Source organism: Dermochelys coriacea, chromosome 3 (genome assembly GCF_009764565.3).
Source record: "Dermochelys coriacea isolate rDerCor1 chromosome 3, rDerCor1.pri.v4, whole genome shotgun sequence".
Lineage (NCBI taxonomy): Eukaryota > Metazoa > Chordata > Testudines > Dermochelyidae > Dermochelys > Dermochelys coriacea.
Genome location: NC_050070.1, coordinates 73,898,776 through 73,912,585, shown reverse-complemented (window position 1 = coordinate 73,912,585; position 13,810 = coordinate 73,898,776). Strand labels below are relative to the sequence as shown.

The 13,810-nt window shown below is 45.8% G+C and overlaps 1 protein-coding gene across 1 annotated transcript in view; it reads right to left on the bottom strand.

Moving 5' to 3' along the window:
- Positions 1 to 9,953, bottom strand: part of UFL1 (UFM1 specific ligase 1) — a 39,648-nt gene extending 29,695 nt beyond the window's left edge. Inside the window, exons 1-4 of the mRNA XM_038396673.2 lie at positions 9,680 to 9,953; positions 8,162 to 8,307; positions 1,590 to 1,618; positions 732 to 829 (exon numbers count right to left, since the gene is read on the bottom strand). Of these exons, the coding sequence (XP_038252601.1) occupies positions 732 to 829; positions 1,590 to 1,618; positions 8,162 to 8,307; positions 9,680 to 9,756 (350 nt within the window). The 5' untranslated portion in view covers positions 9,757 to 9,953. The remainder of the gene's footprint in view (positions 1 to 731; positions 830 to 1,589; positions 1,619 to 8,161; positions 8,308 to 9,679) is intronic.
- Between the last annotated feature and the right edge of the window lie 3,857 nt (positions 9,954 to 13,810).

Below are 13,810 nucleotides of genomic sequence, written 5' to 3'. Positions count from 1 at the left end.
GAGGGAGGGGAGACAGCATAGCAGATTTTGTGTGTGTGTGTGTGTGTGTGTGTGTGTGTGTGTGTGTGTGTGTGTGTGTGTGTGTGTGTGTGTGTGTGTGTGTGTGTGTGTGTGTGTGTGTGTGTGTGTGTGTGTGTGTGTGTGTGATGCGCATTTCCCCTTTAAATACCTGAACCACTCCTAAGTACACTGCCTTGTTAAGTTAATGAGCAAGCTAAGACCACAATTGCTGTCAGGCAGCTCCCTCCATCCTGAGCCCTGCCGTGTGTCCCCCCGCTTTATGGAGATGGGGTAAGCGGGGTGCAGGAGCAAGGGGGAGGGGGACACCCTGACATTAGGCCCCCTCTTCTCCCCGCCCCCAAGCAAACAGGAGGCTCGGGGAGCAGCTCCAAGGCAGAGGGCAGGAGCAGAACATGGCAGTGGGGGGGGAGGGACAGCTGATCTGCTGGCAATTGGTAGCCTGCTGGGCGGCTGCCCCACAGGGAACTTAAGGTTGCTGATAGGGATGCTGTTGGTACACCCTGGTTCCAAGCCCCCACCAGCTAGCTGCAACGGACTGCTCTTCCTGCAAGCAGTGGACAAAGCAGGCAGCTGCCAAAGACGTTATAAGGGAGCATTTTGCAACTTTAATCAAGCATGTTCCCTAACCGATCAGCAATGTAACAACGAAACAACATTAACCGGGATGACTAAGTGAGGAGTTACTGTACATTTCTCCTGAAGATACTCACTCATTTATAAACTGTCCCAGCACCAGCTGAATAGTTCTGTCTGATTTAACAAGGTCATTAGCTCGGCTTTCAATATGGACCAGGTCTACATTTATTATCTGGAGAAAAAAAAAAATCCATCAGTCCCTTAAATTCAAATTAACTTTCAGACATTAAGACATACTTTCAAAAGAATATCTGCTTTTTATTTGCTCTATCATATTTATGTGCAAGCAAGTCTGTGGCTTGGAACAGAAGCATTTGTGCTTTTAAAACATCTCTTCCAAATACAACTAGGTTAAAGGGTCCTAGAAAATTAAGATTTTTGTAAACACTCCTTGCCTTATAGAAAGTTTTCTGATTTCAAGCAATTTTGCTTGAGACAGAAGGAAAAATTAGTCACAGAAGATTACTGGGGGATAGAGATTAGTGGAGACAAGAGATTAATGAAGAAAGAGCGAGGACCCAGAGGGGCATGCAAAGTTTATTATATTTCACTGCATGACCCATAGCTCTAAATTTTAGCAAAGGCAGACCTTTCTTATCCACCTGTACTTCTCAGTTTAAGAAAGCAAAGATATTCAAACCATCAAGAAAACCCGGCTTCTTTTTTTAGAGGCAATTTTAAAGAATGTCACAGTACTACAGAGTATAGTAATATTTATCTCAAAATCAGAGTAAGCATGAATACAACATTTGTGAAGTGATACACAAATGGACAAAGTAGTCAAAGTTAGTTAGAAGTGCCACCAATTTTGTAACCGCTGCTATACAGCGCTTCAATATCAGCATAGTAACTTACTTTGAGACTGACTGATGCAGTATAAATAGAGAAACACAGACACAAAAAGTATATGTATTTTTATAACAAAAAATTACCTGTTGTAAGTCAACAATGTTTACTCGACCTTTGAAAAAATACAAATACAATTTAAGTATTTAGTACATCAAAAGCTTTGAACAGGTTTATAATGCAGCACAGCCAATCAAGTATGAACTTTATTTCATTTTTTTCTTTTAGTGATCACAAGGAGTGTGATTGACAGAATTTAAAGCTGAAATCTGTTTAATCAGAGGAAAAAATCCACACAATAGCAGCAACAGTGCAAGATTCCCCATGACACCCTATTCTATATGCCTAAAGACAACATTAACATAGAGTCTCTAAAGGTAGAAGAATTGTTGAGACCCTTTACCTCTGTGCTGAAACTGTCAAGTTATGATGCCAACAAAACATGAAGAAATAGTTACTCACCCTGTGCAGTAACTGTGGTTCTTCAAGATGTGTCCTGTCCCCTTATGGGTGCTCCACTCTAGGTGCACTTGCACCCCCTGTGCTTTTGATAGGAGATTGCTCATAGCAGCGTCCATTCGGCCTGCACATGCGTGTTACTCAGCCTCGTTCCCTACACTGTTGCTATATAGCATTGTTCAGGCTAATCTCCACAAAGCCCCATGACAGAGGGGAAAGAGTGGGTAGCGGAGCACACATGGGAACACACACCTCAAAGCACCACAGTTACTGCACAGGGTGAATAACCATTTCTTCTTCTTCGAGTAGTGTCCCCATGAATGCTCCACTCTAGCTGACTACCAAGCAGTTCCCCTTTAAGGAGGAGGGAGCTTCAGAGTCTCATTCAGTATAGAAGAAAGTACAGCTGAGCCAAACAAGGTATCAGAAGCAGTGTCACAAATTATTACAGCAAATATATGCATAGAAGTCCAAGTTGTGCCTTTACATACTACAATGATAGGAGTGATAGGATCGATAGGATCATCATTGCAAGTATCACCATTCTGAATTTTTGTGCCTTCACAAATGTGTTGAGTAGTCTTAAATCTAGGATGGGTCTCCAACCATCATTTTTTTTTTTTTATCAGAACCAGGAAATACCTGGAATAAAACCCCTTCCCTCTGAGCTGTGTGGAACCTGATTCTATAGTACACAGGTGTAGAAGAGAGTCTATTTCCTGCCATAGCAGGTTCTCATGGGAGGAGTCCCTGAAGAAGGAAGGAGGGTTGTGAGTGGAAGAGAATGGAAGTGGATGGAGTACCCTGTGTAAATAATCTCTAAAACCAACTTGTCAGTAGTTATGGTGAAAACAGTTGCCAAAGGAAGGAAGGCATGTGAAACGTTATAGCTGGTAAGAAAGAGGCAGGACCTCAAACATCCCATCAAAATTGATCCTTTGAAGTGGATGGTTGTGTAGTTGAAGGCTGGGAGTAGGTGGTTTCCTTCTCTGAAATCTCTGCCTCTTGTGGTGAGGTTTGTATGGCCTCTGCTAACTCAAGAACTGTGCAGGATGGATCTCTGTGCTTTCTGGGACCTAGTAAATCTTCTCTTCAGAGCAGGTGTGTAGCTCCCTGGAGATTGTAAAGTGGCTCTGCAATCTTTTAATGTCTGCAGAGATTCATCCGTATTGCCAGCAAACAACTTAGTGCCATCAAAAGGAAGGTCTTCTATCGTATTCTGGACCTCCTTTGGGAGGCCAGGGGACCCTCCTCATAATTACTGCTGTAGAAATAGAATAAGTAGCAGTGCTGGCAGTGTTGAGAGAAACCTGCAGAGATATCCTGTGAGGAGTTGGCTTTCTGCAATAATTGACTGGAACTGCTCTCTGTGTTCTGTCAGCAGATGGTCAATAAAGGAGTTTAGCTTGGTATAATTTGTGTAGATGTAGTTGGCAATTCTAAACTATAAAGTAATCAAAGAATCAAGATTTTCTACAAAGCAGGTTGAGATGCTTATGATTTTTATCATAGAGTGTAGATTTAGTGTAGTTCTGCCTACCACATTTGTTAACTGCCTCAGCCACCAAGGTATTAAGAGATGGGTGAGAAAAAAATTATGACTACTTAGAGGGAAATATTTTTTGACTGCCCTTTCAGAGTATGCCAGAGGACCTTTGCAGGATCCAGGAGTGCCTTGTTGACTGGCAGGGCAATGTGGGCATAAGAGGCTATATGGAGGATGTCAAGCAGCTTCTGATGTGGTTCTTCAATGCAGTGACCCTCAACCTTTTCAGACTACATTGAGGAGTCTGATTTGTCTTATGTACCCCCAAGTTTCACCTCACTTAACAATAATTACTTACAAAAGCAGACAAAAATACAAGAGTATCACAGCACACAATTACTGAAAAATTGCTTACTTTCTCATTTTTACCATAATTATAAAATAAATCAACTGGAATATAAATATTGTACTTACGTTTCAGTGTATAGTATACAGAGTAGGATAAACAAGTCATTCTCTGTATGAAATTTTAGTTTGCACTGGTTTTGCTAGCGCTTTTTACGCAGCCTCTTGTAAAACTACGCAAATCTCTAGATAACTTACTGTACCCCCTGGAAGAACTGTGTACCCCTGGTTCAGAATTACTGCTTCAACCTCCTCAAGAGGGATCTGTAAAGAATCCACGATGCTCTTGATAAGATCCTGAAACCGCTTAAAAATCTTCAGCCAGCGATGATGGAGCTTCATCCTGGGATTAAGAAAGATGTTCGCGGTTGGAGAAACCTCAGCCCTGGCCTCCTGTTCCTCAAAGGTCTCTTCCTGAGTCTCCAATCTCCTGTAAAGGGAGGATAGGAGGATTGTCTCTCTCTATGAAGGGCTGAACTTTAGGCTCTAGACAATTGGTGGCAATAAGCCACCCAGGGATTCCAGTATGACCATAAGGGTGGCACATATGGCATGGGTGGTGGAATCCACAGGTGCTCACCCCAGCTGGATAGTAGCTGTGGACATCTGTTGTGGAGCTCAGGCTCCTCAGGAAAAGAACCCTCATAGGGGCGGAGTGGAGAGCCTTGAACAGATATTTGGGAGGTTGAGGCAAAATCTCTCTCAGAATTTTCCTCCTCTAAGTCCTTGGTAATGGTGAGAGAACAGAAGCAGCTTGAGATACCACCATTAGTACTGGGCGGGTGTCCAGAGATCTGGAAGTTCTTGGTGCTAAAAAGATATCGGCGTTGAGCAACGGTGAATCAGGAGTTTCGGACGCTCTGAGGTCTTGGGGAAACCAGGTATCTTACAGTACTGACAGCATTGCTGGTATTGTGTCCAGGGCTTATGCTGAAGTAACAGTAGTGATGGTACTGTGAATATCAAACGCTGTGGGCGGAATCCAGACAGAGCCCAACCAATCTTTTCCAGTACCATGGTAGAACTCTTCTTGCCGCTGCGGTCTCTATTAGCATCAAAGGTCTCTCGGAGCCCGATATTTTAGGATTTCTTCACTTCGCGGAGCTCTCAGTACTTGAGAAATCAGCAGCCTCGGGGGTCTAAGACTGATGGGATCCGAGGGAGCAGATGGATTCGATTTCTTTGATGTAGGTTCCCTTCCTGGAGAACTTGGAGCATTGGAAGACTTATGAGAGGAATCGTGGGTCTTCCTCTTAGATGTCCTCGAGGAGTGTGGTTCAGAGACAGAAGAGGTACCCGACTTACTCAGAGTCTGGTTTATGCAAGGGGAAGGAGGGTGAAGAGCTCCTGACCTGGGTCAGAGGCCAGACGCAGCAAGTTCTCCATCATAAGGAGTCAAAGTTTATCTCCCTGTTCTTTCTGGCTCTAGATTTTAACACCAGACAGAAGTTGCACTTTTGGGAAATATGAGATTCCCCAAGGCAATGGATGCAGCGGGAGTGTCCATCACTCACTGGGATTGCCTCCCAGCATGACAGGCAACGCCTGAATCCAGGCGAACTAAGCATACCCTTGGAAAGGGCAAAAGATCCCAGGGAGCAGGAGAATGATCTAAAAGCTCTCTCTCTCTCTCTCTCTCTCTCTATATATATATATAAACCTTTTTTTTAAAATATAACTAATTACTGTAATACACTAAGTACAAAAGCTAAGAGAACACAGCTGAGCCAAAACCAGAGGTGCTGGAACAATTTGTATAATGGGGGTGCTAAGAGCCATTGAATCAAACTGTAAACCCTGTATATAGTGTAAACCACTTCAAGCCAGGGGTGCAGCACCTATGGCCAAAACTCAACTTGAACTAAGGCTTTGTCGTAAGCCAGGACAGTTGAGAAAGAACCGAGAAAGGTTAGCCCGCACAGTGCCATATAGCAACGGGATGGAGCACGAGGTTGAGTAACATGCATGCACAGGCCAAATGGACACTACTAGAGAAATCTTTAATCAAAGGCACAGGGGATGCAACTGCACCTAGAGTGGAGCACCCATAGGGACACTACTAGAAGAGGAACACCAGTCTACTAGGGATGGAATTGAAACCACCAATTCTTTCCACATGTGCCAGAAACTGCTATCAAAGTAACAACTTTGAACTTTTGCCAAGCAGACACATTGATGCAGCTCACATTAAGGTAACCTTAGGAACAAATCAGCTATAGTGCATGAATGTGGCGGGTGTGAACTTATTTTCCAAACCATATGATGATATGAACTTCACACACGAGAGAAAGATTTTAGATTAACTAGAGCAGGGATGGCCAACCTGTGGCTCTTCATTAGTTAATATGTGGCTCCTTGTATAGGCACTGACTCTGGGGCTGGAGTTACAGGTGCCAACTTTCCAATGTGCTGAGGGGTGCTCACTGCTCAACCCCCGGCTCTGCCACAGGCCCTGCCCCCACTCCACCCCTTCCCGCCCCCACCCGAGTCTGCCATGCCCTCGCTCCTCCCCCCCAGAGCCTCCTGCACACCACGAAACAGCTGATCGGGAGGTATGGGGACGGAGGGGGAGGCGCTGATCGGTGGGGCTGCCGGTGGGTGGGAGGGAAGCTGATGAGTGGCTGCTGATGTATTACTGTGGCTCTTTGGCAAAGTACACTGGTAAATTCTGGCTCCTTCTCAGGCTCAGGTTGGCCACCCCTGAACTAGAAGTACCATATGCTTTCTCCGCATTCTAATTTAGGTCATGTGTACAGTAGGAATGCTTATCCAACAGAGTATACTAAATCAGAAAAGAGCACTTAGGGTGGATGCAGCTATACTGGGAAAGCAAAGCTTTGTATTGGAATAGTAAAACCACTCCCCTCAGGTAAAACAACCTATACTGTTTAAAAGTGTAGTTTTACTGGTATAACCGTGTCTGCATTAGGGGCTTATGTTGACACAGCTGTTGGTCAGAGATTGTGCCTCTTTGCACCTCTGACTGATAGTAATGTTAGTAGAAATCTGTAGGCTAAATTACCCATTTGCTATAGACAAATGGGTAGTTTAAGCCATATATGCTCCCTGTGCATCTAAACCATACCTAGAAAAGCTTTTACTACTGTTTTTCTGTAATATCATATAGACATGGAAGAACATGCTGGATACGATTCTACTTTCTACATCAACAAAACTGATTCTAAATTCTGATTGAGACATTTTTATTGCCAGCGATATTGTAAGAGGTAAAAACAAATATGATTTTCAGATTCTGAGTCAAGATTGCAGGCCTCGTTCTCAGGTGTCATCTATTTCAGAAAATTTGCACTAATGAAACTAAGTCAATTTAACATCAAATCTAGTTACACCAGTGCAAACCTCCAATACAGATGTTCTTAAATTGGTTTAAATTACAATTCCCATGGCTGTAATGCATCTATATTAGAGGTTTTCACTGGTATAATTATATTGGTTTTAAAATTGATAGTTATATTACTGTAAGTTTTCTAACAGATACATGCCTTTCAAAAATAATCTACTTGTGAAGTGAGCCAAACCTCATCATGGAACGTTTTACATCCACTTTTCTGATTATAACTGCACATATATTTATTCCTCCAGAGGAAAATGTTTGATTAGTTGAGTGATTTGCCTGATTCAACAACCTTCTTTTAGTTGTCTTTGAAAACTGTCTAAATATACCAGTCGTGTTTAGAGAATTTCTGATGGTAAAGCAATAATATTCAGTACAAAACAAAACCACCCATATATACATGCACATGCTTATTTTGTACTACAAAATCAGGCCTTAAATGTCTACAAAAGTACAATGAACTTCTTCAGTCTTAATCACACTTTTAATCTGATAGCAACAGAGTCATTAACAATCATTAAACAGAGCACTACATTTATTGAATTTATAAAAATTAATTTATTTATTATACATACAAGATACAAACAATATTAATTCCCATAAAATATCAAAGCACATATTTTGGCTTATATTCTATATATATTATAATACTAGCAATATATTAAGTGCGCTAAAAGATTTCTTTTTGTGCCTTGTAACATCCTTGTCCAATATTCTTAATACTAGAAAATAAGGTAACATTGATAATTCTGGTTCACAACCAGCCAGAGGCCGGAGTTTGAAAGGGAGACAAGGGCAGGGGAATTAATCCTCAATGCAGCAACTGGGAAATGCAAATTTAAAGCCATATTAAGTTTATTGAAGGACAAAGGCAATCTTCAAATCCTCAAATTATTTTCTATGATCTTGCCATTAATTTACTTGAAGTGAAGAAAAACAAATGTAACTCTTACCACCACAAACATGAAGCTCATCCTGTATTTCTCTGCTAATCTGTGCTGGAGTGATATACTCCTTTCCATCAAGCGTATGCACTACGTCTAGCTGCTTTTCAGCAATCAGTTTAGCAACAATCTCTATGCAGTTACGTTCAGACAGCCTGTGGACATTATAAAGAGTAACAAGATCATTTTAAATGAGAATTTGCTAATTTTGGGATAAGTAACTGAAGCTTTTCAAATTTTACAATCTGAAAGATTATTTTGCTGTTCTCTGCACACAACTTTCAATGTCAATTCCATACAAAATCCTAATTCTCTTTTCATTTTAAAAACATGGTCTTAGTACCTGCAAAAGACTAAACTTTATTCATGTGAATAGTATCATTGAAGTTAGTTTTCTTGCTCTCATGAATAGTCAATGTTTCAATGAGACCACTCACATCAGCAAAGTTAAACTCTTTGTCAGCTTTCCAGGATGAGGCCCTATGATTGTAGTTTGTTACTTGTTTAACTAATTTTAAAAATCAAGTTCCAAAGTAAGTAAATGATTGCCCCCCTTATACAAATTAAAATTGTTTTGTCAAGACAAATAAAGACAAAGCACTACTAAAAGATTAAATACCTTGACCTACTGATGTGAATAGGATGCAAGAACTCAGAGGGGCGCTGTCAGTTTGAAAGCCCATCAACTTTAAAATGTGAGTTAACATTTTCACTTGCCCATTTCTGTAGTTTTCCAATCACTGCTTTCCTATTTCAAAAATGGGTTTTCTCCCCTCCGAGGTGCCAGGCCCAAAGAACCCCTGACTCTGCAGTGACTGCGCAGGGCGCACTGGCCACAGAGAAAGGAAAAAGAAAAAAGGGACTCGTAGCACCTTAGAGACTAACAAATTTATTTGAGCACGAGCTGTAGCTCACGAAAGCTTACGCTCTAATAAATTGGTTAATCTCCAAGGTGCCACAAGTCCTCCTTTTCTTTTTGCGGATACAGACTAACAGGGCGGCTGCTACTCTGAAATCAGAGAAAGGAAAGTATTTTTCTACTCCAATTTCAGCCACAGCCACCTTGTTAGGATCCGGGCCGCGGTGTGCTGGACACTTCACCGCCCCCAGTGCAGGGCGCTACATGCCGCCCCCGCCCCACCGCGCGGAGCGCTGCATCCTCCTCCCCGCCCCCGCCCCCGCCCCACCGCGCGGAGCGCTGCATCCTCCTCCCCGCCCCCGCCCCCGCCCCACCGCGCGGAGCGCTGCATCCTCCTCCCCGCCCCCGCCCCCGCCCCACCGCGCGGAGCGCTGCATCCTCCTCCCCGCCCCCGCCCCCGCCCCACCGCGCGGAGCGCTGCATCCTCCTCCCCTCCCCTCCCCCGCCCCCGCCCCACAGAGTCCCGGACACCGGACTTCCCCACAACTGTCAAACACGCAGTGCCCGGCGCTGCCCAGCCCCCTCCCAGCGCTTGGGCTCGCGGCCCGCGTCCTCCTCTCGGCTGCCCGGCCCAGGACTCGGCGGGGGAGGCAGCCCAGTCCCCTCACCTCTGCGCTGCCTCGGCGAACTGCGCCCGCTGGAAGTCGGCAGCCAGTCTCCGGATCTCCTCCCAGGCGGCCGCCATCGCTACCCCCGCCCCACGTCAGCCTAGCCGGCGGGCTACGGGCCGCGCGCAGGGACAGACCGCTGCGGCGCGTCAACGATCGCGTTCGCCTCGCCACAGCGCCCCCTAGAGAGGAGAGGTAGTCGCGCAGGGAGAGCGGCTCCCCGCCCCCCGGTGCCCGCCCAGCTCTGGGCTTGCGGGGCTTCGACCCCGCGTGGGCCGGAAACGGGCCAGGAGCCTTGTTAAATACCCACCCCCACTAAACCCTCCAGCCCTCAGCCTAGGGCCGGCTCCTTTCCAGCCTGCCTGGGGCAAGTCATGGCCCCAGGTGGGAGCCTCCTCCCGGCTGCCAGCCCTCGAGCTGCCACGTCCCGTCGGTACCTGCAGGCTTAGGGTTAGCAGATTTTGCTGCAGGACGGCTACCTTTAAATCTGCCACGTCCCGTCGGTACCTGCAGGCTGGCGACCATCCGCCCCGGGTGACACTTGTCATAGGAACTGACGGGGGCAAGGAAATGCCACGTGGTGGGGAAGGTTTCTCAGGTGCAGGATGGAATAAACTGGAGTCATCCCCCAATAGCTAAATTCACACCCCACCTTAATCCGCATTACCTTTCAAGGGTAGACAAACCTTACCCTAGCCCCTTTAAAGAAACCACATTTAGCCCTAGTCTAGAAAAGCCTCGGCTCAGGTTGAGTGATTGGGATTTGCTCGCTTGTTCGGCTTGAGAGCAGCAGTCCGGGCACAGTCGGAAGAGTACGCTCCCGTCAGAGCATGGTGAGGTGGGACTGGGCTGTGGGTTTGCATTGAGAAATTGACTAGCAGAACTGCCCCTTGTATCTGGAATAAAAGTATGCAGTGGTGCTGTGGCCCTGTTGGTCTCAGGATATTACAGAGACAAGGTGGGTTAAGTAATATCATTTATTGGCCCAACTTCTGTTGATGAGAGAGGCAAGTTTTTGAACTACTCAGAACACTTCTTCAGGTATGGGAAAGTGACTTGCTCTAGTATAGCTTGTGTCCCTGTAGCTCTGCTGGTCAATTTCCCTGTGCAAACAAGCCCTGTCTTGGAAAGGCAGAAGAAGAAATGCCAAGCGATGAGGAAATAAGGAGAGGGACAGGGCAAGCAAATAAACATACACAACTGAGATTTATAAGTACTTAAAAAAAATTCCTAAATACCAGGTTGTACAGTTGACTCAGCACTCAAAGATAGCCTCAGAGGGGTAGCCGAGTTAGTCTGGATCTGTAAAAGCAGCAAAGAGTCCTGTGGCACCTTATAGACTAACAGACGTATTGGAGCATAAGCTTTCATGGGTGAATACCCACTTGGTCGGATGCATGTAGTGGAAATTTCCAGAGGCAGGTATAAATATGCAAGCAAGAATCAGGCTAGGGATAACCAGGTTAGTTCAAGCAGGGAGGAGAGGCCCTCTTCTAGCAGTTGAGGTGTGAACACCAAGGGAGGAGAAGCTGTTTTTGTAGTTGACTAGCCATTCACAGTCTTTGTTTCATCCTGAGCTGATGGTGTCAAATTTGCAAATGAACTAAAGCTCAGCAGTTTCTCTTTGAAGTCTGGTCCTGAAGTTTTTTTGTTGCAGGACGGCTACCTTTAAATCTGCTATTGTATGTCCAGAGAGGTTGAAGTGTTCTACAGGTTTTTGTATATTGCCATTCCTAATATCTGATTTGTGTCCATTTATCCTTTTACGTAGGGACTGTCCAGTTTGGCCGATGTACATAGCAGAGGGGCATTGCTGGCACATGATGGCGTATATTACATTGGTGGACGTGCAGGTGAACAAACCAGTGATGGTGTAGTGATCGGGTTAGGTCCTGTGATGGTGTCGCTGGTGTAGATATGTGGGCTGAGTTGGCATCAAGGTTTGTTGCATGGATTGGTTCCTGAGTTAGAGTTACCATGGTGCGGTGTGTAGTTGCTGGTGAGAATATGCTTCAGGTTGGCAGGTTGTCTGTGGGCGAGGACTGGCCTACCTCCCAAAGCCTGTGAAAGTGAGGGATTGTTGTCCAGGATGGATTGTAGATCACTGATGATGCATTGGAGAGGTTTTAGCTGAGGACTGCATGTGATGGCCAGTGAAGTTCTGTAGGTTTCTTTCTTGGGCTTGTCTTGCAGCAGGAGGCTTCTGGGTACACGACTGGCTCTGTTGATCTGTTTCCTTATTTCCTCGTGTGGGTATTGTAGTTTTGAGAATGCTTGGTGAAGATCTTGTAAGTGTTGGTCTCTGTCTGAGGGGTTGGAGCAAATGCGGTGTACCTCAGCGCTTGGCTGTAGACAATGGATCATGTGGAGTGTCCGGGATGGAAGCTGGAGGCATGAAGGTGGGCATAGCGGTCGGTGGGTTTTTGGTATAGGGTGGTGTTAACGTGACGGTCACGTTAACACCACCCTATACCAAAAACCCAGATCAGCCACACCATCATCGGTTCGTTCACCTGCACGTCCACCAATGTAATATACGCCATTTATTTAAAAGATCATAGTGACTACTCTAAATTCGCAAAAAGAAAAACAGTACTTGTGGCACCTTAGAGACTAACAAATTTATTAGAGCATAAGCTTTCGTGAGCTACAGCTCACTTCATCGGATGCACTCTTCCTTCACAGTAGACACTTATATTTTTTTTTCTATTTATTGTGTTGTAAGGCCTAGTAATATGTTTCTCTGTTGCTTCATAACTAGTTCAGTGTAATTTTCAAAACTGAAATATTCAGGTCAATTTGTTGCCCAAATCGCTGCACCTGAAGAAATACTAAATGAAATGTAACAATTATTCATACATTATGGATTATTCAGGCATCTAAAACAAGACAATGTAAGAAACCTGAGTCAACCTTTGGCTTATATAAACAGGTGTAGCTTTATTAACTTCAGTAGGGCTGCACCATTTTACAACAGCCAAGGAATTGGCCCAATATTTAGGGTTGCCACCTTTCTATTTGCAGAAAACTGAAACCCTTACCCCACCCTCTGCCTGCCTCTTTTCTGAGGCCACGCCCCACTCACTCCATCCCCCCTCCCTCTGTCACTCGCTCTCTCCTACCCTTGCTCATTTGCTCATTTTCACTGGGCTGGGGCAGAGTGCGAGAGCGAGTGAGGGTTCTGGCTGCAGGCTCTAGGGTGGGGCTGGGGATGAGGGGTTTAGGGTACAGGAGGGGGCTCCAGGCTGGGGCAGGGATTGGGGTGCGGAAAGGGGCTCTCAGCTGGGGCAGGGAGTTGGCATGTGGGAGGTGGTACAGGCTCTGGGCTGGGGGTGCTGGCTCTGGGATGGGGCCAGAAATGAAGGGCTCATTGTTCAGGAGGGGCCTCAGGGCTGGGGCAAGGTGTTGGGACATGGGAGAGGGTTCAGGGTGTGGACTCTGGGTGGCGATTACCTCAGATGGCTCCTGGGAAGCAGTGACAACTCCCTCCAGCTCCTAGTTGGAGGCATCATCATGTGGCTCTGTGCACTGCCCGCACCTACAGGCACCACCCCCTCAGCTTCCATTGGCCATGGTTCCTGGCAAATTGGAGCTGCTGAGCTGGTATTGGGGGCTGGGCCTGTGGCCATTCCTCCTCCTAGGAGCCAGAGGGAGATGCTGACAGATTCCCAGGAGTCATATGGAGCCAGATAGGGAGCCTGCCTGTGTTGCCAACTGGACTTTTAATGGCTCAGTCAGCAGTGCTGACCAGAGCCGCCAGGATCACTTTTCGACTGGGTGTTCCGGTCAAAAACCGGAAATCTGGCAATCCTACCAATATTTGCTGCAATACATATGCAGGGCCAGATTCTGGCCTACCCTTTTATGGGTTTGCAAGAGGGAATGGAACATGACAAGACATTTTCCCTTCACCTTGCACTCCTGGACAAGGGCTGTCAAAATCTCCTTGATGAAGGCTCTGCTCCCTGCCAATGCCCCTGTATGCTAGCTGTCTGAAGGTGGTAGGGCGGGGGTGGCAGGTTTATGGCCTTTTTTTCTGCACCATCCAGCAGAGCTGGATGTGTGGTGGGGAACAGATTTCACTCTTCCTGTGGATGGTGATGCTACTGCTGAGGTGGACACACTCTCTTA